The sequence below is a fragment of the Aulonocara sp. 'chitande type north' Nkhata Bay genome, linkage group LG16, assembly GCF_057382095.1.
Source record: "Aulonocara sp. 'chitande type north' Nkhata Bay isolate Kocher_YH1m ecotype deep benthic linkage group LG16, A_spYH_male_GT1.1, whole genome shotgun sequence".
NCBI classification, from domain to species: Eukaryota; Metazoa; Chordata; class Actinopteri; order Cichliformes; family Cichlidae; genus Aulonocara; species Aulonocara sp. 'chitande type north' Nkhata Bay.
Window position 1 is genome coordinate 22,524,746 of NC_141359.1, and position 25,229 is coordinate 22,549,974.

Here is a 25,229-nt window from a genome sequence, read left to right on the forward strand (position 1 = left end):
CTACCTTCGCCGGTATGTAAGTGGACAAGCTAAGAAAGCAATCGATGGCTATTTCCTTCTTGGAACTGAATCAGCCTATGCTGCCGCAGTTGAGATTTTGGAGGAAAGATACGGAAACCCATTCACGATTGCAAAGGCATATAGAGATAAGCTTCAGACATGGCCCAAGATAGGCTCCAAGGACAGCTTTGAACTCAGAGAGTTTTCTGACTTTCTCCGTAGTTGTGAAGCCGCCATGGTCCATATTAAGGCACTGGAAATCTTGAATGACTGTAATGAAAACAGAAAAATTTTGTCAAAATTACCAGATTGGCTAACAGCAAGATGGAATAGACAAGTTATTGAAATAGAAGAAGCGACTAATCAATTTCCCTCCTTCAGCCAATTTGTGAAGTTCTTGACAAGAGAGGTGAAAATTGCTTGCAACCCTCTCACATCGCTGCAGGCACTGAAACAAGATGAAACTGAAAAAACCAAATCCTCAAGACATTTCAACTTTGCAGCAAAGACACTCATCACAAGTTCCAGTGAAAAATATGCTGATACATGTCTTTTCTGCAAAAGGACTGGGCATACATTGCACCAATGCAGGAAGTTCGGGGAGAAAGCAGTTAATGATAGAATTAAATTCATTCAAATGGAAAAGTTGTGCTTTGGTTGTCTGAAGTACGGTCATCACTCAAAGAGTTGCATCAGTAGGAGTGTTTGTGACAAGTGCCAGAAGCGTCATCCTACTTGTTTGCACGAAGAACGAACCAAAGAGAAGCAAAAACCACCACAGGCCAAGCAAAATCGGAATCATGGAACTTCGAGTGAGGTTCATGAAGAAGTACAACTAGCACAGGATTACGAAATGACCAGAACTGCTACTTCAAATACAGTAATGCTTCATGGAGCTAAAATGCAAACAGCTGCAATAGTTCCAGTGTGGCTTTCCTGCACAACACAACCAGCACAAGAAGTCCTTGTGTATGCTTTATTGGACTCGCAGAGTGACACAACATTTGTGTTGAGTGAAGCAGCAGAAACCTTACAGACAAATGGAGAGCAAGTCAAGCTTAAGCTTTCTACCATGACGTCAAGAACTACAGTGGTGAGTTCTCTAAGAGTAAGTAACCTACAAGTCCGTGGCTTTTACTCCAACAAGAGAATCTCCTTACCACCAGTGTACACGCGTGATTTCATCCCAGCTAACAGAACTCACATCCCAACCAATGAAACTGCAGAAGCGTGGCCCCATCTAGTACACTTACAGTCAGAAATTGCACCTCTGCAGGACTGTGACGTGGGTCTGCTTATCGGATATGACTGTTCACAAGCCCTGCTTCCGAGAGAAGTTGTGTCTGGCAAAGAGAACGAGCCTTATGCACAACGTACAGACCTTGGATGGAGTATTGTTGGTAATGGAAACCCCTGTGTTGATTATGGGGACGCAATCGGAATCAGTCATCGCATAGTAGTGAGACAAGTGATACCAGATGTTGAGTCTTCTGTCAACCTCAAAAGGGTAGTGCATTATGTGAGCCAAACCAAAGTGAAGGAAGTAACTCCTTCAGACATCATAAGGGTCTTGGAATCAGACTTCTCAGAAAGAACTGGAGATGATATTGTGTCTCAAGATGATCTCAAGTTCCTGACAAAGTTGAGAAAAAACATTGTGCAAAATGATACAGGTCACTTTGAAATGCCACTGCCATTCAAAGAAGACAGGCCTAAATTACCCAACAACAAGATATGTGCCATACATCGCTTGAAGTGCCTGGAAAGGAGACTAAAGAAAGACCAACAGTACTACAGAGACTACGTAAGCTTCATGAATGACATCATTTCATGTGGTGATGCAGAGAAGGTCTCTGATGAAGAAAATGATGAGAAATTGGCTTGGTATATTCCACATCATGGGGTTTATCATCCACAGAAACCAGGGAAAATACGTGTGGTATTTGACTGCTCTGCCAAATTCCAAGAAACATCTCTCAACGACCATCTACTCACTGGTCCAGATTTAACGAACACATTGGTGGGTGTCCTTTGTCGCTTTCGAAAAGGTTCTGTTGCAATCATGTGCGACATTGAGAGAATGTTCCACCAGTTTCATGTCAAAAGGGAAGATCAAGATTATTTGAGATTCCTATGGTGGGAGAATGGCAACTTGGAAACCTCACCATCAGTTTACAGAATGAAGGTTCATTTGTTTGGAGCGGCCTCGTCGCCTGGCTGTGCCAATTTTGGCCTAAAACATCTGGCAACTCAAGGACAAGGTCAGTTCAACGAAGAAACTATACATTTCATCCAAAGGAATTTCTACGTAGATGATGGATTGGCAAGTGTTCCGACTGAGAAGGAAGCCATCCAGCTTGTCAAGGAATCACGAGAGCTTTGTAGTATCGGACGATTGAGACTGCATAAGTTTGTTTCCAACAGCGAGAATGTCATGGCAACCATTCCACAAGAAGAGCGTGCCACAATCAAGGATTTGAACATGGCTTTGGACTTACCACATATGGAAAGAGCTCTTGGAGTAGAGTGGTGCGTCACATCTGACTCATTCAAGTTCAGAGTTCAAGTGAAATCCAATCCACTAACAAGAAGAGGTGTGCTCTCTACTGTGGCCTCTATATATGACCCCTTGGGATTCATCGCACCCTTCGTCCTTGTAGGGAAACAAATGCTCCAGCAAATGTGTAAAGAAAGGATTGGCTGGGATGAGGAGCTTCCAGAAATCCTAAAACCTCAGTGGGAGTCCTGGATTAGAGACCTTCCCAACTTGACTAACATGCAAGTCAAAAGATCCTTCTTACCTTCTGATTTTGGTAATGTCAAAAGGTATGAACTTCACCATTTTTCAGATGCCAGTTTCTCAGGATATGGTGTATGTACTTACCTGCGAGCCATCAGTGAATCTGATGAAGTACATTGCTCTTTGGTAATGGGAAAATCCAGAGTTTCCCCAATCAGTGTTACTACGATACCAAGACTGGAACTCACTGCAGCAGTTGTTGCAGCCCGAACCAGCGACATGCTTCGCAGTGAACTGGAAATCCAGGATCTTGAGGAATTCTTCTGGACAGATTCCACTGTTGTTCTTGGCTACATAAACAACGACGCCAGAAGGTTTCAGGTATATGTAGCAAATCGCATACAGAGGATCAAGTCAAGTACAAACCCTGAACAATGGGGTTATGTCGCTTCAGAAGATAATCCAGCTGATCATTCTTCTCGAGGTTTGACTGCAGAGCGGCTTAGGACCTCAAATTGGTTTACCGGCCCAACATTTCTTTGGCAAAAAGAACTTCCTGGCAGACAATGCAAGGTGGGTGAAATCAAGGAGGATGATCCTGAACTCCGCAAGCTGATTGTGTGTAACACAAAGTCAAAGGAAGACAAATCATTGTTGGATAACTTCAAGAAATTCTCTGACTGGTCAAGGTTATCGAGAGCAGTTGCCAGACTGAAAAGATACATCAGAATGCACAAAGGTATTCAGCAAAGAACAAGTGATAGCACAAGTCTAGAGGAGAGAAAAGAAGCAGAACTTGTGATTGTCAAGTTGGTTCAGGAAGAAGCATTCTCAGATGAGATAAAGAGCTTGGAGCTAAAGACAATAGTTGAAAACAGTCCACTGTGCAAGTTAAATCCTTTCTTGGATGAAGAAGGGATCTTAAGAGTGGGAGGACGTTTAAGTCAAGCCACGTTGCACCCTCATGTGAAGCACCCAGCAATTCTGCCAAAAAATAGCCACGTAGCAGTTTTACTAATCAAGCATTTTCACGAAAGAATCCATCATCAAGGACGTGGAATGACAATGAACGAACTGAGAGCAAATGGTTGGTGGATCCTGGGATGTAGCGGTGCAGTTTCATCACATATTTTTAAATGTGTGACCTGCAGGAAGTACAGAAGATCCACTGAAGAGCAAAAAATGGGTGACTTGCCACAAGATAGGACAGAAACAACACCGCCTTTTACCTACGTTGGCATGGACTGCTTTGGTCCAATCTATGTTAAGGAAGGAAGAAAGACTCTCAAAAGATATGGTCTTTTGTTTACCTGTCTATGTTCAAGAGCCATACATATAGAAGTGGTTGATGACATGACAACTGATGCATTTCTCAATGCTTTAAGGGCATTCATAGCCATAAGAGGAAATGTTCGACAGCTAAGATCCGACCAAGGAACAAATTTTGTTGGTGCTAGGAGAGAGTTCATGGAGTTAATGAAGGGAATGGATCAAGAAAAGGCTAAGATTCTAGGATGTGAATTTCTCATGAACCCTCCAACAGCAAGCCATAGGGGAGGTGTCTGGGAGCGTCAAATAAGGACTATAAGAAGTGTTCTTACCGCTATTCTCGATCAGTCATCTCAAAGGCTTGACTGCACCTCCTTGAGAACCTTTATGTATGAGGTCATGGCTATCATCAACAGCAGACCACTCACGACTGAACATTTGAATGATCCATCAGGCCTTGAACCATTGACTCCAAACCACATCTTAACAATGAAGTCCAAGATCATTCTGCCCCCGCCTGGAGAGTTTGTCAAAGAAGATGTTTATCTTAGGAAAAGATGGCGTCGAGTGCAGTGTTTGGCTAATATGTTTTGGACTCGATGGAAGAAAGAATATCTTCTAAATTTACAAGAGCGACAAAAGTGGCGGAAGAACAGAAGGAACATCAAGGTTGACGACATTGTCCTTCTACAAGATGATCTGGCACCACGCAATGAGTGGAAGATGGCTAGAGTCACAGAAGTTTATCCAGGATCAGATAATCGAGTGAGGAGAATAAAGTTGCACGTCAGTGATACACATGACAAAGGAGGGAGCCACACAGCTAAAACTGTTGTTCTTGAGAGACCTGTTCAAAGAGTGGTTACTCTCTTAGAAGCAGACTAAATGGTTATTTGCTGGAAGTTACCTGACAAAGGGTTGATAACGAGAAGTCTTTGGTGATAAGTAGAAATGCTTGTTTGGAGAGACTATTTCATTAGGGAAATCCCACGTATAGATTTGTGTGATTTGGTGGGAGTGTAACTGTTGGCATGATGACATTGTATATAATTTGGATTATTTCTTTATCTCGTCAAGATCCATGTCATGATTGTAAATTATTTAAGCTGTACATTACTTTGTTTGTTTTTTGTAGTCAACGTTTTGGTGCTTTTATTTTGAAAGTCAAGTTCGCTTACAAGTTGCGCTAGTTTCCTCTTTGGGTAGAACGAAGAAAAACACCTGTAAGCGCGCAGAAAGGATGGTTTTTATTGAAAGACATGTTAAGTGGACTTTGACTACACACGGTTAAAGGAAACCTCAGAAGAACGGCGGCTAATTCCCTTTTTGCAGCATGCAGCCAACGAGGTATTTATTTATTTATTTATTTATCGTGTTTGTTGTACAGTGTTTTACTGCTGTGTCTTATGCTGAGTTTTATTTTGTTAATGCTGTATAGTTTTCACGGTGGCTTTGGAGAGAAGTCTTCAAATAAACCAGTGACAGAAAACCACTTGCGTCTGCCTGTGCTTCGAGGGAATTATAACTCCAGTTTTAAATTGTTACTGTTAAGCTTATGACCTTCTACCATGCAGCACAGCACAGGCAGACGCTTTTAGAGAAACTCTGCTGTGTAGGAAGGAATATAAATTGTGATAATGCATGTCTACATAACACTCAACAAGCACAGACTACATTAGGAGAGAAATGAGAGATTGAGAAACGTGGTTTGACCTGCCTTTTACGACTCTAAATAGTGCCTGGAATGATGGGATACAGCTTCAACAGTCTTGTCTGCTTTAAGAGAATCAAAGTGCATCTTAATCCAGGTTATTCCAAGTTTTGGCCTTCTCCCAGTTGAATATATCCAAGATAATTAAAAACAAGGATAAACATTGACTTCTTTTAATTAAGAGGATAGGCTCTATGCCATGTGGACCAGTCATGCTTTTGTACCGGTTCACCAAGAAGAGAAACAAAAATGTTAATGTTGCTATATAAAAAAGATTCAGATGCCAGGACTGGCTAAAACCCCTGCTATTTAAATTCTGTAACCTGATTCTACTTCAGTGGCCCACATAAGTAATGTCAATGTGATGCTCCCATTTCTTGTTGACCTAGTGGCAGTATTTGAATGTTATTTGATCTCAATACGAGTTACATATTTTCTGGGATTTTTTTGCTGAACAGCCATGCCACAGCATGTCAGTTCCCTTTAGGGCAGGACTCCAACACAGCCACCCTACAACAGGAATTTTCTTCTGTTTTAACCTCTCCATTGTTGGTTCATAATTTTTTTTTTTTTTTTTTTTTTTTTTTTTTTTTTTGGCGTTGGGTGATTATCTTGTGTCATAAACCAACCTCTCCTAAGCTTGAGGTCGTTGATCTCAATCATGCCATTCTCTTGTAAATTTTCTTATTACTGTGTCAATTTCATTGTTACTTCAAGCACTGTAAGGCGGGGTGGCCAATTAATTTTCCCAAGAGGCCACATGAGAAACTAGGAGTGTTATGGAAGGCTAAACTCAGTTTTGTTTATCACTTTTTGAACTGCTAGCAGTAAGAGTAAATGTCACAGTTGGGCCTTAATTGTGGCCTTTGAAGTAAAAATGTCCCAATCCATAATACTACCTCCACCATACTTCACAGTTGGTCTTAGTGTCATCCAGTGAATTTTTTTTTCTTCAAACCAAGGAGTTTCTGCTGGTTTTTTATTTATAGCAGCAGGAATGTCTACTTTTACTTAGAGACATTTTTTATGATTTTGAATTTGCTGAACACCCAGGTCTATAAAAATGCTTTCCTTCCTTTTCTTGCATTTTCCATTTCTATAATGGTTTTTCCAAGGTCCTGTGAAATTTGAGGCATAGTTCACATGAAGAAGTCTGTTTTTTTTTTTTTTTTTTTTTTTTTTTTTTTTTTTTTTTCTTCCTTCTTTTTTTAACTAGACTTTTTTTGAGGCTACAGTTTAGTAGCTTCCCAATCCTCATTGATGACCTAATTTATAAGGAGGGGCACGTCTACAACGAACACTTATAATCTCATTTCCAGCCTGTACTGTGAATAGTTTATTTTATGTGCTTAATAGTTTACCTTGCAAATTTACCATACATATGGAGTGTGTGCACACTGGATAGTAATGCCAAATTATCATTAATTGTTTATGTAATGTCACTTACAAAGAGTAAGGGGAAAAAAGAAAAGGTCTCATGTATGACTGGTGTGTAAAATGTTTGCGTGTCAAGCAGGATATTCTTTTAGATTGAGTTGTTTAAATGCACTTTCTTGCGCTGTGTTGTTTTCTAAAGATCTGGTGTGACGAGTGTCTTAAACAGTTTTTGCAACCAGCTGCTCCACTTCAGTCCAGTAGTTGGTGGGAATGTAGAAGACAACTGTGATGACTCAATATAAAGTAAGGGGTGGGCAACACTGCAACAACAGCGAACATGTAGGAGATTCAAGTCTTGCTGCAGTTTAATGTGATTTACTGCTTTAGAATTGGGGTCACTGAGTCAGTGCAGGAAGAGAGATGAGCAATAGAAGCAAAGTGAATTCAGAACACCCCAAATGCTGGACTTCAAGTAAATAAACTTGCAAGCTGTTGCTGAGATTGTCCGTGACTTTATTGAGGCTGAATTAAAATGCTACTCCAGCCAAATTTAATAACATCATTCACGCTATGTAAAATAATTTCTCCATAACCCAATCTAGACTGCTTACCGTGTGGTGAAAACCTGTCCTTTGTTGTATGAGTTGTGTTGAACTCTAATTACAGTAGTTACAAAAGTTACAGGTTCAGTGCCACCTGGTAAAAGAACACCAGGATTTAGTTTCAGTGTTTTGCCTGTATTAATCTCTAATGTTCAGCATTAGAATTAATACTCTATAAAGTATGAGTAATGATATAGACTTTAAATCCTTCTTTTCTTAGTGGATTTATCTGTCTTTTTATTTGGCGTTCCAATAAATTGACACAATTACCATTTGTACTGAATCCTCAGGGGGCATAGCCAAATAACATTGTTAGGCTGCTTCGTGACAGGATCTGAGATGAAAGGTGTTCTTTTTACCTTCCATGCAATACCTGGTCTTGTGTTTTAAAAGAAGAAAAAAAACCATCTCATGGCCTACAGTCTATGAAACATAATAGTTCAATTATTATTTTATTTTTTTAACTTATTTATATCTAACTACTGTAAGAAAACATCAGATCCACAGTGCAATGAGACTGTATTAAAAACAGAAATGTATTCCCTCTTCATAAGTAGGGCAAGGAAGTCCTGTGTGTCAGCCTTGTGGTGCTGCAAATCTCTTCACTGGGCTGTCCAAATATTTCTGTAGCAGTATTTATTTATGATAGACCATGGGGGAAGGTGGGCCATTCTCTCCCTTCAAAAGAGACATGCAGTGTTCAGTGGCGACCAGCCAACTGGTGCACTGGTGGTTACTCTAAAATAACTGCCATACAAGTACTGACTAGTTGAAGGCTGTAGTTATTTATTTGGACATCATTTGGTGTTAGGGTGGTGCTGTTTATCATTGTGTGAGCTACAGCCTATGGTGTCTTCCCTCTGTCCCTACTTAGAATAAAAGTAGAGCAAGTATATATCCCTTTAGGCATCTGTTAAAAATTTAAGTATTAATGTTTAGCGCTTTTCAATTGTAGGCAGATGATCACATCTCTTAAGTGTGACTTGCTTGATTTTTTTTTTCTTGGTTTTTTTTTTTTGTTACTTTTTAGAAGGATGAATGAAGAAATAGTTGGTGGATGACTTTTCAGGAAGTTGTGCAAGCACATACTTGCCAGAGTGGGAAAGTTCTTTACTGATGGTCATATTGTGTTTTTTGCCTACGTCTTAATCTTCATCCTGAGTCAGCCACGTAAGCTTATCTTTTGTGGAGCAATCAGTGTAGTTATGCATGCAAAGTATGTCATCATCATCTTAGCCACTCCGTGCTACATCATTTAACAAAGACTTGTGCACCTTTTGGAAACTGGGCTTAAATATTGATTGAATATTGCGATTTGATATGTGAGAGAATCCCCTGCTTATGATGGATTCACAGTTGTTTCTGAATTATATTTTATTTATTTAAAAAAATCAGCATCTGTATGTTTTTGGTTTGTTTGTTTTTTAAAATCTCTTTATAATTCCAGTCACTTGAAAGGCTGTAATTCAAACTTTGCAGTTGCTTGGGCTTCTGGGTTTGCAGTATGCTGGTGGAAACCCTGCAGTATATGTGTGCATGCTTGGGTTTTGTCAGTAACACTGAAAGTCCACAGTTCTCAAAAGGACTGGATGATGTTAGGGCTGTTAGAATTGGCCAAAAAAGACATTTCGTTATTCCTTTATCAAAATCCACTCAGGTTCAAACCATTATTGCATATTAGATGTATCTGCAGCATGTCTGCAAGCAGGCATACCACTACAATGAGACATCATGTCTTACATAGTTATTTTATTTAACGTTGTTTATTTTTAGGTTGATTTGAGTGCAAATCACACTTGAGCTCAGCTGTGAACTCCATGCCATCAAAACCACATGGTTGTTACAGAATTATTCACTCTTGTCAGACCCTGGACTTACATTTCATTTTCAGTCACTGATAGTGACAAGCTGTAACTTCTGTCCATGCTTTTAGGTTGTCTGCTGGTGTAGTGCAAAATGTAAGGATCCTGATGACTGAATTTAGCCTCTAGTAGTTAGAGCTATAAAGAAGTTTGAAAAACTAAATTAAAATAATCAGGGAAATGTTGTGACTTAACACATTAAGATTTACCTTATTGTGGTAGGCTTAATTGTTTGCTCCCTGTATTTCCTTGCACCAGCAGCTGTGTGTCTGAAATCTGAAGCAGCAAGCAGCTCTGCTGTTTCCACTCTGCCACTGTGCAACATTGTGGGTAAATATTTCCACATTAACAGTCCTGTTCCCAGCTGCTGGGTCTAAAAACTTTACTGGTAGAAACTCTGCATTGCATTATGTGTGGCTTGCAAGATAAGACAAATGGCATAACAGTGTTGCTTGTCGTTTTTGTTTTTCCAAAGAATATTATTTATTTGTATGTATTTTATAGTTAGATTATATTGATTATATAATCCAATTTAGAGTACTTGTTGACAGCCTCATGTTATGTAGGTTAGTTCATTCAACTAGCCAACATCCACCTCATAATAAGTGATTTCCATTTTATTTGTGGAGGTGGTGTGTAGGTGCTTGGGCCAGGTGGGCTGTCAGCCATGTACCACAATGTTGGAAACTTGCATTAAGGTGAAAGGTATCTCTCTTGCTCTCTCTGTGGGCTGGCAATAGTAGTGCTGCAACAGCAGCACTGTCTTTGTGGACAACAGCTGTTCAGTGAGGTAGCTATATGCAGAGATTGAGGCAGGCAGTATGGCTCGAGCATCACACCAGTGCCATTTTAATGCCATTACAATTAGAGCAGGGCGATATGACCAAAAATATTTATCACGATATAGATCTGAAAATTTGCGATAACGATATAACTGACGATAATTGACACTAGACAAAATACTTTACAACTCCACAATTTTATTAGTGCAAAAAAACCCCATCAATGTATTTTCACTTAAACAAGCAGCTGTTTTTTGCATTAAAGTTATATAAAAATGTAACAGTACAAATGCAAATTCCTTGCTGACAGTTTAACCTAAAGGCATTTCCAGTGGAAATTGGCCGACATATCCTCAGCATAACGAAGTATAATATCCACAAAACTTAAAAAGAGCTTATACACATGCAATACGGTAATATTATGTTGAAGCACTGTACGTATCCCTCCGGAGGCTCCTGCCTACGATAGCTGTAATGCTCCAACAATCCATCAAGTGGTGCGGGTTTGTAGCTTAGCAAAGTCGTACTAAAACATTTGACAGATTTTCGAGCACCGTGTACCACATAAAATCGTTTCGAGGTCAGTAAACACAACCAGAATTCAAACATAAGGCACACGGGATTATAAGGGGCACTGTCGATTTTCAGAAAAATCAAATGATTGATTTTTAAGTGTGCCGTATTTTCCAAAAAAAAAAACGGTAATAATGACGGTCCGCTAGCATGCTCCACCAAAAATAGTGCTTTGTTATGTATCTGACAGACGAAAGCTAAACCAGTTCCACACCACTGAAGTTGCAGCATTTTTACAAACCAATTCTGGTTCATCCGTTTCATTCAACGATCCGCTTTCGCCCTTGTCATTCTCCGTCGCCGCCGTGCCTTTTTCGCCATGTGCGTATGAAAACAAAGGCACTGCGCATGCGCATTTTACCCATATTCTATCGCGATATTTCATTTTCTTGTCATTGCCCAACATTATACCGGTATTACCGTGAACGGTATGATATGTCCTAATTACAATATCATAGAGAGAAACCCAGTGATTTTCTTTGAGCAAGCATGTGGTGACAGCGGGGATGGAGGGGGGAAAAAAGCTTTCACTTGAAGCTTGACACTAGAAGCGAAGATAGAAAAGAAGACTACAGGGAAACGACAAACACTGAGCTCAGAGGGCTTGTATCTGAAGACCAGGAGCGTGCAGCTCTGAGTCCAGAGATCCCTGCAGAAAGACATCATGCAGCAGCTGGATGTATATGCAGCAGTATTTAAGATCAGTTTTTATTACACAGCAATAGCAGTGTTTAGTTTTTTGTTTTCTTCGTTTATGCTTAAAATTGCAACAGGATATCGCAATAAGACAATTTCATAGTTTTGGCCAAGAAGCAAAAATGAATGTACTTCTGTAAAATGTGGTAGTAGTATTCTGTGACTGTCTATAATTGTGTGTATTTCCATGACCCATATACTCATGCGGTTGCAAGAGGAAACCCTAAAATGTCCCAAACTTTTATTGCTCGTGTGCAGTCAGTTGTTCAGCATGGAAGATGCTGTGTGGAGGACACAGACAAAGGGAAATCTTTGGTGTGTTGCTGTTAGTGTTACACGGTGTAAATGCTGGCTAAAGAAGCAGCCGTGAGATGGCTTAGAATGAAGATCAGTTTTTCAGCACGCTTGTCTGACTTGTTTGCTTGACCCTGATGTCAGATGGAAGGAAAGCTCAAGGAGAGTGGGGGTATTTAGGGTGGCATGAGCAGCTGTTGACAGAGAAGCAAGAGCCTTTGGTCACCATAGCAACACTTGTATTGCCTACACTGGTGTGTCTCGCTGTTTACAGCTCATTTGTGCTATCCTCATTTTGATGAAGAAAAAGAAATGCCTTGCAGAGGCCTCTGAAATGACTACTAACTTGTTAAGGATTCTTTATTACTATTGAATAAATACACAAAAGCTATAATGGTTACTTTTTTTTTTTCGGGTAGTGAAATAGTGTTTATGCAAAAGCTTGTTAAGACATACTGTACACTCCCATAGAGATGTAATACTTTCAGTTCCTGTCAGTGGTGTAGACAATGGCCGCATTTGCGTAATGTCAACACAGCCAAAACACTTCCAAATGCTCTATTCATTATTCATTTAGGCGTTTATTATCAGACGTGCAGATAATTCACTCTCCGCTTCGCTTGGTATGCACTGGCCTAGATGTAAAACCACATAAATTTGTGAAGTTCTAACTGAGCAATGGGAAAGGTGGATTTTTATGTTGTTTGTGTGCTGCCTTCAGCATGAAGGGAAAAAAAAAAAAAAGCTTTGTGTCCCAGAATCTTCTCCACACAATGTACTTATTCGCCACCCACCCCCACAAAGCCATATACACAGGCATGCCCCACAGTGACTAGTTCTCGATACGCTTGTGTGATTGTATGTATGAAAGAAGCTTATCTGGAGACGCCAAATTAATAGCTTACCAGTAACCTGGTTATTTTGTCTTCAGTGTAGCTTGTCAGTAATCAGATTTATTTCCAGTTCCATGCTGTATGCTTTTAAACTAATCCGATATTGTAACATTTTAATATATGCAATAATTTGTTGTACTTGCATGACAAAATGATGCATCTGTCATCAGCCAAAATGACCAAAATCATTTAGGCAAGAATGTGCCTAGGTGTGGGCAGGTTGTTTCATGTAGTGGATAAAAAGCTGTTAAGAATGATTAGAGTAATATAGCACTTTTTATTTTTAAGGAATAAATATGCTACATTTTGACTTAACAGTAGTTAATAATTTTGTAACGTGTGAGAGAGATGGATGGATGATCTCATTTAGATGTTTTTACTAGAAATAATCAGTCATTTTAGCCCTCTTCTGTTATAAAATTAAAGCAGTTTTAGAGTGTACTCTTTGATGATGAAAATACAGATTCATCTTCTTTTGAGTCATATGCTCTGTTTATTAAAATAATTGATGTTTTGCTCTCTTATGGTTACAAATGTAGGGTCTGCGCTAATAGAGAAGACACCTGGGAATTTCCTTCTTTGAACACTATAATACTAGTTTGGTTTCAACTGAGAAAACTAAATGTCACCCGTATGCAAGTGAGAGATGACATTTTTATTTGATGTTGACGAGTTTTGCATGAGGGTGGATCTTGGGTCCTGAATGGAAACAATTATGGTGGCTCCATCAGTGATCCTTAGTCTGTTGCCATTTTCCAATCATTTCCCAGGGAGAAACCCTCTTTTCCAGTGTCTCTCTTGCGAGTGCAAATTCACTCATATTGCTGTGTCTAATAAGGAGTTCAAATTTGACTTGTAATTTGCGAGGATCATAGGATTGGGTGTGTTTGATGAAGCTTTAGTGGGACTGAATGCGCTCATTAATGTGTTATGTGGGATTCATGGTATCATGTTTGTGTCCATTTGCAAAGGTATTTGGTTACACAGAGTGAAGGTGTATGGGTATACAACCTATGCAGACATGCTTGCATGTAGACTTCAAAAAGGAAAAAAAAAAAGAAAAAGGCAGACAGAAGCTGCAGTGGTCACACAACTATGCCAGCTGCTTCAGCCTCATGACTCATCATGCTGAAAGATCTAGTAGCCCAGTCCTTGTAGTTCCAAGCATGGCCAACCATGGCTTGGAGAGCCTAAAGATTTTTTTTTTTCTTTTCCGCAACTCATTACTGTAACAGGTAATTTCACGTGTAAGATGCACTCATCCAAAGGTGTTGTAATGTGTGGGTGTAGTCACTGGTTGGAATGAAAAACCTGCAGACTTCCATTGCACTTGGCTGGCCACCCCTGGTAAACATTAAGTGTTTCCACCCATAGCAAGCATGGGAGAAGTGTTTCCCCTAGAGACCGAAGGCTACCATCCCCCATCATTTGCCGACCTACATTGACTGTCATTTAGTGAGTCACTGAGAAAGGCAAAGGACAATGCACAAATGGTTGTTGTTGTTGTGATTACCTGTGTGGGGATCATTATCACAATGCACCCCTCCACTGTCCCCTTTGCCCCACCCCCACCCCAGACTGCAGCCCAAACCAGAAGCTTCAAAGGCGGGTTTTACTCAGCAGAGCAGTTCAAGAGAAAATGGCTGCTGTTTCCAGGTCTTGTTTGCACATCTGTCAGGAGTTGACTGTTCAGGAGAAAATGGGGTCCGTGGTATGCAGGTTTTTTTTTAACATCGTTCTATTCCAGCCTGCATGTGTAGGAGATGCCTGTGTGTTTTTCTTTGCTGTATTATTATTATTATTATTATTTTTATTTATTTATTTTTTTACAGCCAAATGTTGATGTTCAGAAAGCATTTGATTGGATTTTTAGTGAGGTTTTCACAGGAAAAGATCTAAGATTTCTGCACAAGGTATTATTCAATTTGCTGTGAATTTTTGTTTCTATCTATGCACATTTAAATCAACACATGCTGTTTTAAATGCTCAAATAGTTGCATTTAAACGGTTTCATATGTAATCCTTTCATTTTCCTTAAGGGGAATATCAATATTTTGTTGTTGATCTGTTTTTGCACAGTTTAGAGCAGCTTGATATTTAAAACTCTTGGTTTATGTATTGAAGCAGGTTTCTGAGCTTTATAACCACCCCTTTTCCAAAAAAAAGTCTCTAATTTGAAATTTGACTTCATACAAATTAAGATTTGACCAGCTTTCATACTACTCTCCAGTCTTTCATCTGATATCCCTCTGTGGTCACAGTTCAAAATGTGAAGCTCAAAACAAGGAAGTTGGAAAAACGCTGTAACAGCATAGCATGACAATTTGAGTTCCCCCTCCCCCAACACTGCCACCTTCTGTGAATTGCATCATATGTTAGTCATGTCTGTTTCTTAGGAATGTACTAATTTATCGACAGAGCGTCTGTAGAGGGAAGTGTTAGGTGCTGACTATCCTTGGTCTTTCTGCAAAAAGAATAAAAAGGAAAAGAAAAGAGACATCTGTCCTTATATCTGACATCCAGTTTCATATTTCTTGTGAGTCTTTGAGTATCAGCTAGTACCTGCTATTTCTACATTCACATTATCTGCTATGATAAGATCAAATCCAAAGCTGTAGTACCTGGATAAATAAATCAACTATGCAGTAACTGGGCAGAAAAACATACTGGCAAAAGTCTAAGTTGTCTATTTCAACACTGAAAATATCTCGAAGCATTCAGCCACAGCATTGCTGGGCATTGTTGTCACGTTTTTTAGCCAGCAGCAGAGGCACAGTCCTGGCACAATATTGCTTTAGTATTGTGCTGTTGCTGCACAGAGCTAACCAGACCCGTGTCTACATGTTGCCACTGTGTCACTTGGGGACACTGTCAGATATGTGGAACTAGGGCAGGGCGATATGGCAAAAAATATTTATCACGATATAGATTTGAAAATTTGCGATAACGATATAACTGACGATATAATTGACGCAAAACAAAATACAACTCTACAACTTTTTTTAGTGGAAAAAAACCCCATCAATTTGTTTTTGTTTAAACAAGCAGCTGTTTATTTTAACGTGCATTACAGCCACACAAAATTCAACAGTGGTTATCCTGTTATATACATGGTTATCCATAATCATGTATATCCACAAAACTTAAGAGGTGCTTTGTAACAAAAGTGCAGTGTGCAAAATCAATAAGTCAAATAATAATATTGCACAAACTCTTGAGTAAAAACAAAACAAACAAAAAACAGATAAATTATGCTACTGCTCCTGGAAGTTTTTCTACATTTCAAGTTTTAAGATTCTTTGTCAGAAACACTAACATGTTCACAGATGCGGGCTTAAGGGAGGACCTTTGACAAGTTACAACATTTCCACCTGTGCTGAACAACCTTTCAGATGCAGAGCTAGTTGCTGGAATGCAGAGGTATTTCCTAGCTAATCTGCTGATGTGGGGAAAGTTTACTGTGTGAACTTTCCACCACGAAAGAGGATCACACTCACTGTCTGCTGGTGGACTATTCACATAACATCTCAGTTCAGATGATAACCTCTCTGCAGTTACCTCCATCTTGCCACTAACTGGTCCCTTCAAAAAACTCCCGAGACTCTTCTTTTGCTTTTTAACAGCTCCCTGATTTGTTTGGTCACCAGTAGATGTATGAAGTGTTTCTGAAAAACCTGTGATACCCTGGTGTGGGACAAGATGCTCTAGTTCACTCATGACTTGAACTTTGATGGCTTTGCTTTCTCTCTCACTGAAATATTCTGTATGAAACCGTGGATCAAGGAAAGAAGCCATGTTAACAAGCCTCTCTGTGACACTGTCTGTGTAGCTTTTGTTCATGTAGTCAAGTATTGCTGTTTTGATGTCTTTGGTCAGCTCAGTGTCACCTTCTTTTACTTTTAACATGTCATTGTTAAACATCTGAAGAACAGGCTTAACACATGAAATGGTTACATACTCTTCAGCAGAGAAAGCATCTGTAAACTCTAGGAGTGGATTCAGTGCAGTGCTGACCGAGTCAAGCACTTCAATGTCTTGCCATGTCAACATGAGGTGCCTTGTGGTTTTATCAGCAGCTAAAACCTGTGTTATAGCTTTTTCTTGTTCCAGCAGCCGTTGGATCATTCTCTGCTTTGAACCCCAACGAGTGCAACATTCAGTTATGAGTTTGTGTTCTGGTAGGCCCAGTTCCTTTTGGGCAGCCTGCAGAGCTCGCTGGCGCTTCCAGCTATGGCCAAAAGCAGCAACAATCTTCTTTCCCACTCCAACTGCTCGTTCGATCCTTGGGTCCTTCACACTTCTTTCTAAAAGACATACATTTAAAAGGAAACACAGTTTCAACAGCACTATTAATGCGGTGTGGTGTGGTCTCTCTCTCTCTCTAATATATATTAATATATATATATATATATATATATATATATATATATAAAAAAAAAAACACCCAGCGCGCCCCTGCGGGCGGTTTATCCTTCAAGCTCGGGTCCTCTACCAGAGGCCTGGGAGCTTGAGGGTCCTGCACAGTATCTTAGCTGTTCCCAGGACTGCGCTCTTCTGGACAGAGATCTCCGATGTTGTTCCCGGGATCTGCTGGAGCCACTCGCCTAGCTTGGGAGTCACCGCACCTAGTGCTCCGATTACCACGGGGACCACCGTTACCTTCACCCTCCACATCCTCTCGAGCTCTTCTCTGAGCCCTTGGTATTTCTCCAGCTTCTCGTGTTCCTTCTTCCTGATATTGCTGTCATTCGGAACCGCTACATCGATCACTACGGCCGTCTTCTTCTGTTTGTCTACCACCACTATGTCCGGTTGGTTAGCCACCACCATTTTGTCCGTCTGTATCTGGAAGTCCCACAGGATCTTAGCTCGGTCATTCTCCACCACCCTTGGGGGCATCTCCCATTTTGACCTCGGGACTTCTAGGTTATACTCGGCACAGATGTTCCTGTACACTATGCCGGCCACTTGGTTATGGCGTTCCATGTATGCCTTGCCTGCTAGCATCTTGCACCCTGCTGTTATGTGCTGGATTGTCTCTGGGGCATCTTTACACAGCCTGCACCTGGGGTCTTGCCTGGTGTGATAGACCCCAGCCTCTATGGATCTTGTACTCAGAGCTTGTTCTTGTGCTGCCATGATTAGTGCCTCTGTGCTGTCTTTCAGTCCAGCTTTGTCCAGCCACTGGTAGGATTTCTGGATATCAGCCACCTCCTCTATCTGCCGGTGGTACATACCGTGCAGGGGCCTGTCCTTCCATGATGGTTCCTCGTCTCCCTCCTCTTTCTTGGGTTTCTGCTGCCTGAGGTATTCACTGAGCACTCGGTCAGTTGGGGCCATCTTCCCAATGTATTCTTGGATGTTCCTTGTCTCATCCTGGACTGTGGTGCTGACACTCACCAGTCCCCGGCCCCCTTCCTTCCGCTTAGCGTACAGCCTCAGGGTGCTGGACTTGGGGTGAAACCCTCCATGCATGGTAAGGAGCTTTCTTGTCTTTATGTCAGTGGCTTCTATCTCCTCCTTTGGCCAGCCTATTACCCCAGCAGGGTACCTGATCACGGGCAGGGCGTACGTGTTGATGGCCCGGATCTTGTTCTTACCATTCAGCTGACTCCTCAGGACTTGCCTGACCCTCTGCAGGTACTTGGTGGTTGCAGCCTTTCTAGCGGCCTCTTCATGGTTCCCATTTGCCTGCGGGATCCCCAGGTACTTGTAACTGTCCTCTATGTCTGCAATGTTGCCTTCTGGTAGTTCAATCCCCTCAGTTCTGACTACCTTCCCTCTCTTTGTTACCATCCGACTACACTTCTCCAGTCCGAACGACATTCCAATGTCATTGCTGTATAGCCTGGTAGTGTGGATCAGTGAATCGATGTCTCGTTCACTCTTGGCATACAGCTTGATGTCATCCATGTACAGGAGGTGGCTGACAACTGCTCCGTTCCGTAGTCGGTATCCGTAGCCAGTCTTGTTAATGATCTCACTGAGGGGGTTCAGGCCTATGCAGAACAGTAGTGGGGACAGAGCATCTCCTTGGTAGATCCCGCACTTGATGGTAACTTGTGCTATGGGCTTGGAGTTGGCCTCTAGTGTTGTACGCCACATCCCCATTGAGTTCCTGATGAAGGCTCTTAGGGTCCCATTGATCTTGTACAATTCTAGGCATTCCAGTATCCAGCTGTGGGGCACTGAGTCATAGGCCTTCTTGTAATCAATCCAGGCAGTGCACAGGTTGGTCAGTCTGGTCTTGCAGTCTCGGCTGATTGTTCTGTCTACCAGTAGCTGGTGTTTTGCACCTCTGGTATTCTTGCCAATTCCTTTCTGTGTCCCGCTCATGTATTGACCCATGTGCCTGTTCATCTTAGCCGATATGATGCCTGACAGGAGCTTCCATGTAGTACTGAGGCAGGTTATTGGTCGGTAGTTGGAGGGGACCGGTCCCTTCTTGGGGTCCTTGGGGATCAGGACCGTCCGGCCTTCAGTTAGCCATTCCGGGTGTCTCTCGTTAACTAGCAGCTGGTTCATTTGTGCTGCCAGACGCTCGTGGAGTGCAGTCAGCTTCTTCAGCCAGTAGGCGTGAACCATGTCGGGCCCTGGTGCTGTCCAACTCTTCATACTGGAGACCCTTTCTTGGATATCTGCCACTGTGATGGTTACTGGACCCTGTTCAGGGAGGTCGCTGTGGTCTGCCCTCAGATCCACTAGCCACTGAGCATTGCCGTTATGGGTTGCATCCTTCTCCCATATGCTCTTCCAGTATTGCTCCGTCTCCAGCCTTGGTGGTGCTGTTCTCTTATTGTTCCCTTGCCACTGAGAGTACACCTTTGCTGGTTCTGTGGAGAACAGCTGGTTTATTCTCCTGCCTTCGATCTCTCTGGTGTACCTCCTCAAGCGGCTGGCCAAGGCTGTGAGTCTTTGCTTGGCAGTTTCCAAGGCCTCAGGTATGGACAGCTTGCTGTATTTCTTAGGCACCTTATTTGTCGCACCTTTCTGCAACTCCGTTAGTTGGCTAACCTCCCTCCGTGCTACTTTGATCTTGCCCTCTAGCCTCCTTCTCCATGGAGGGTACTGCCCCTTGTGGCTGTTCAACTTGTAGCCAAGCATCTCACTGATCACTGCTGCCGTATTGTAGATCAGCTTGTTAGTGTCGGTAATCGTGGTTGTAGGTATTGCCCGTAGTGCTGCATTAACATCATCTAGCAGACCTTCTGAGGGTACTTCACGTAATCTTGGTGACCGGCTACGGGGGATCCAGGTTTCAAGCTTGGCCATGATCCTATTCTCCTATCGCACTTGGGGCTATGTACCCAATCTCGGGTGGGGGTGATGATATCTCCCCCCTGACCTGGCGTCCTGACTCCTCCTTGCCGTAGCATTTGTGTTGTACCTCGTCAATCTCTAGCTGTGAGAGCAGTCCCTTCTTTCGAATGTTGGAACACTGAGCTACTAGTTGTTTCGCCGTCATTGTGGATGTTGGGTATCGAAGAATCCATAGGTCCCTCATCCTATTCATGTAGCCCCTTCCGCCGGGGTTACTTGCGTAGTAGCATTCCAACAACGCCCTGTTTTCGTCCCTTGCCCACCGATGCCTTCTTGTTCCAGTAGCCCACTTTTCGTCAGGGTGCCCTGGTTCCTCAACACCTGACGCGGACCTTGTTGATCCGGGCGACGTCCGAGCCGGCATGCCTTCATATTTATCTGTCTCGCTCATGTCTGCGGTAGGCTTGCTTAGCATAGGGGGTCTAGCCTTAGGACCCTTACTGGATACAGACGCCCCAGGCAGGAATCGAACTTGCGATCCTCTGTTCCAAAGGCTGTTCCAAAGGCGTGTAGTTTAACCTATATATATATATATACATATACATACCACTACGCTGGATAGCGTAGTGGTATATATATATATATATATATATATATATATATATATATATATATATATATATATATATATATATATATATATATATATATATATATCTCTTGCAGTACAACTACCCACATTCAGAGATTAATAACACAAACAGTATTATTGCCATCATTTAAACTAATACAATAAGTTCTTAATCTGACGTTATAATTAACTTACCTATAGCAACAAAAAAACGTACCTATTGCAATGTGCAGGCGATGTCCGAAGCATGAAAGTCTGGTCCAGTTGTTGAGTGTGACGGCTTTCACAATGTTGGCCCCGTTGTCAGTCGTCACACACACTTGTTTTTCCTCCTGAAGATTCCACGAGCTGAGGAACTCTTTTAAGACTCTGGCTATATTTTCCCCAGTATGGTCCTCGGGGAAAAAACATGTTTCGAGGCACTTGTTTTGTAGCTTCCAGTCTTTGTCCACATAATGTATTGTGAGGCTCATGTAGGGGTCTGATGTTCGGCTTGACCCACATGTCCGTGGTGGACGCAAAAAACTCCACCGAAGATAACGCATTTGACACCTCAGTACGGATCTCTTCATATAAAGCAGGCAAGGCGACTTTAGAGAAGTATTTCTTTGTGGGTAGCTTGTAGCGTGGATCGAACGTTTTAAGCATCTTTTTGAAACCTTCTCTTTCCACACTCTGAATAGGCATCATATCCCTGGCTAAACAATGTGTCACTGCATTAGTTAGCTCCCCCCAGCGTTTGTTACTTTTGTCATAAGGCATGGAGCTATTTAAAGCTACGTTGATTGTTTGTTGAGTCATCTTCTTTGGTCTTACCACCTCGCTAGTTGAAGCGGACAACTCTTCACGTGCTTTAATGGCTTTTTTGTACTCAGAGGAGTGCTTCTGCTTCAAATGATAAAATAGGTTTGTAGTGTTTCCTCCCTTCGCCGCGATGGCCCGCTTGCATGTTCTACAAAAAATTTTGCTTTGGTGGGTATCCGATGGACAAAAACCAAACCACTTCCACACCACCGAAGTTGCACCGTTTTTACTGACCAATTCTGGCTCACCCGCTTCATTCAAAGACGCGCCTTCGTCCGTGTCATCCTCCATTGCCGCCATACTTTTTCTGCCATGTGCGTATGAAAACAAAGGCACTGCGCATGCGCATTTTGCCCACATTCTATCGCGATATTTCATTTTCCTATCGTTGCCAAACTTTATACCGGTATTATCGTGAACGGTATAATATGGCCCAGCCCTATGTGGAACAGCCAGTAATGTGTGCTACTTTGTTCAGTTTTGGCTCTTGTTGGTTCTCTGGCTTTCGCTCTGTTGCAGAGAAGACACAATTTATAATTTAAACGTATAGACTGTTCTCTGCAGCCATTGTTTATGTTTTTAATGTGTGCTTCTTATTTATGTATTCATTTGTAATTTTGTGATTCTTCTTCTTTGTGGTGCACACTCACCACTCACTTTCCTATTTTAATCAGCTTTTCAACCAGTTGGCTTTAAACCTGCTGTAATCTTGTAATGTCATCAGTCAGGCAACATACTGTTGGCTTTCTGAAGGACTGCACTCCAGCATCTGCGTTGGTTTCAATCCAGTAATTATGTTATCTGTGTAGCCGTAGAGCTACACTCGACATCCACGCACGACCATAAATTGAGCAGAAATCAGAGCTGAATTGAGGTCTGGGTCATAGTGTGCTGGTATACAGGGATATGCACATGAATTCAGATTAGCACATCGCTTCGCATTAACATATCATGAATTCAGAAACAATAACATGCTATGTGAACACTAAGGAGGCATTAAGCAGGCTTTGTTTGGTTTAGTGTGATGGTCAAAGGTGGATTATGAGGGTGTCGTCTTAGAGGCAGTATAGTGAGAGTGGCTGCAGTGAGCCTGATGTCCTCAGCAGGGATGCTCATAATTGACCCATTAGGTGATTTTTATCAACTCTAGCAATTTCCATTTTTATTTTTATTTTTTGCTTTGCAGTCACATGTTTTCCATTTGACAGAGTTGATACGATTGTAGAGCTATATTTTTCTTCCGCCTGTAAATGGTGTCAATATCACCATGCAGGCATGTTCGTTGTGATGAGGTTTTATTTTTTTTGTCCGTTTTAATACAGTCTCTAAGACGAAGTGAAGACAGGAAACTCTTAAGATGATAATGGTAGCTTAATATAGAAAACAGATGGGTATTTCTGTAACTGTTGCTCACACGCTGATTTGTATTTCAGATGCGTCATCTGATTTCTCGTATGTGTATTTGCCACATGAAGACTGGTTTTGCTGGAGTGCAATTTGCTGCTTTGTTTCCGTTGATTGACAGGACATTAATCAAATCTGCCAGCTGAGAGACTGAAAGCATTTCACAAAGTAGGGTTACGTGTTTCATTGTTGAGTATTTTTCTCTTACCTGTGCAATAAGTGACATGAATCAGATTTCTATTTCAAACTGAGCCGTGTGGTTTACGATCAACAATGTGTTTGATTTTATTTGCATGTTGCTAAGCACATTAGACAGCCCTCTAATAAGTCCTACAAATCCTACGATCCTGTAAGCGTACAATCAGTTTGGATGTCTCATGTTTTTCTTCTGTGCTTATCTGAGTTCATCTGAACTGATAAACCTTTGCAGGACAGAGGTTGGCATCTTCTCTGGTTAGCCCAGTGTTTAGTCAAAGGAGTCTTGAATGCACAGCGTGTTGTGTAATGGACGGTTGCATCATGTGCCCATCTGATAGAGGCTTTATTGGTGCTGCTGATGAGACCAGCATCTCTCTCTCTAGACTCCCATTTGATGATGTTTCCAGTTGTTTGGTATGTAGCTATAGAGGCCCTGGGAGCAGTGGCTGAACGCTTTGATGTGGCTAGTCTGTCTTAGTCCCATATGTAAGCTAATTAGCTAAAGGGGAAACATGAGGGCTGTGGGCCAGAACTGGGTACATCGATGAAGGTAGACAAGCTTAGCATTGTTTATTCTTTGGAAGAAGAGGGTAAAAGAACTCTTACCTTGAGTGAAATGTGTCTGTCATTATCATATGCTTCAGCAATCGATGAAATGAGAATAAAACTGTTGTCCATGTAATGCTTCTGACATTCAGGTGTATGTTTTGCAGTTGCGAGCGTCTTTGCTCCGAGTATAATGACATAGTCTTTTATGTTCAAAAATATAAAAGAAGCTTGCTGCACTAGTTAGAGGTAGCTATTATTCCAGTCCTCGGCATCTCTATGGGGCTACAACAAAGGTAGACCCAATTTGAAAGAATATACCAAGGTGAAAGAGTGAATAATTCATGTTGAGTAAAATGTTCAAGCCCTCTGGCTTTATGCCCACTGGTAATTGGGACAACACCGCTCTGTCTATTTTGCTCGATCTCTCTTGTTGCTATGCTACCGAAGGGAATCTTGAGTGGGCCTGGATAGTGTATGGAATGAAAGTTGGACAGCCATGCAGTCTTCATAGCTGACAGCATCCCTTTATGTCTCTTTATGGTGAAATGTCCATCTGTTTACTTCTTATTGGGAGAGCAGGAAATGGTTAGATGTGTGTCTTTGTGCATTCCCAGGTTTAATTTGGTTCCTTTGCTTTGTTGTCTGCTGCTCTGACATTTTCGTTCTTGTGGTGTTTACTATAAATTTGTGTGTGTTTACATTGTTTCTGTGGGTGTATATACAAGGTTTTTTTCCAGCTTCATTTACTCTGTTCTTGTAAAGCATGTGGGAGATTATGAACAGTACAGCAACCAAAAATTGTTAGAATTAACAATGTTACTCCATTTTGATTTAATTGTTAACGTAAGTACTGTTATTAAATACTTGTATTTGTTTAAACTGGAAGGTTAGGTGGGCTGCTATGATTAATTTTAAGTCACTAGATGGGCAGTAGAGTCATGCTTGATATCCTAAAATCAAAGCTTATTCCATCTACTTGCTTTTTGTTCTGAATGTAGATTTTTGGGAGGAACTAATCCAGCGCTTAACAACATCAGAGGATCGAGTCATGCAGCAGTGGTTAAGACCAGAGTGTGAATGAACTAACAGGAAGTGGAAGTGAGGGCTTTCCCGTGCGTGTGTTTGTTTGTCTGCGCATAGCTGTATCACTATGCAAAGACACATTGTGTAACTATTTTTACCAGTAGGAGATGCCAAATGGCATTCGGGTCAATAAAACTATGGATTTGTAAATGTCACATGCCAGAGCACAGACCTAAATATTAATCTCAGATCCCAATCTTGATCTCTTCTCAGGAGTGAGCTCAGCCTTCCAACATACCGCCTCCTTTCACTGGGCTAAGATGAGTATTACCAGCGACGAAGTGAACTTCTTGGTCTACAGATATCTCCAAGAGTCAGGTTTGCCTCTTAAATGTCTTTTTTTTTTTTTTCTTCTTTGTAAATTTAGGATGTAAGCACCATGTGAAAACACAGTGTTGCATTGCTCTTGATATATCAGCATGCTATTGTACTCAGGGATCTGAATTTAAAGGATCTGGATCAGTCCCGAAACCCTAGCTGTTGTCTTTTATTACTGTTTAT

The 25,229-nt window shown here is 41.5% G+C and overlaps 1 protein-coding gene across 3 annotated transcripts in view; it reads left to right on the plus strand.

Annotated features, from left to right (window-relative positions):
* The window catches only part of tbl1x (transducin beta like 1 X-linked), a 35,025-nt gene that overhangs the window by 3,263 nt on the left and 6,533 nt on the right, over positions 1-25,229 (plus strand). The window contains exons 2-3 of one of the 3 annotated variants that reach the window (XM_086266125.1): positions 24,644-24,757; positions 24,942-25,046. In XM_086266125.1, the coding sequence (XP_086122251.1) occupies positions 24,989-25,046 (58 nt within the window). In that variant the 5' untranslated portion in view covers positions 24,644-24,757; positions 24,942-24,988. The remainder of the gene's footprint in view (positions 1-24,643; positions 24,758-24,941; positions 25,047-25,229) is intronic. The other 2 variants (XM_086266126.1, XM_086266124.1) reach the window with 2 other exon arrangements.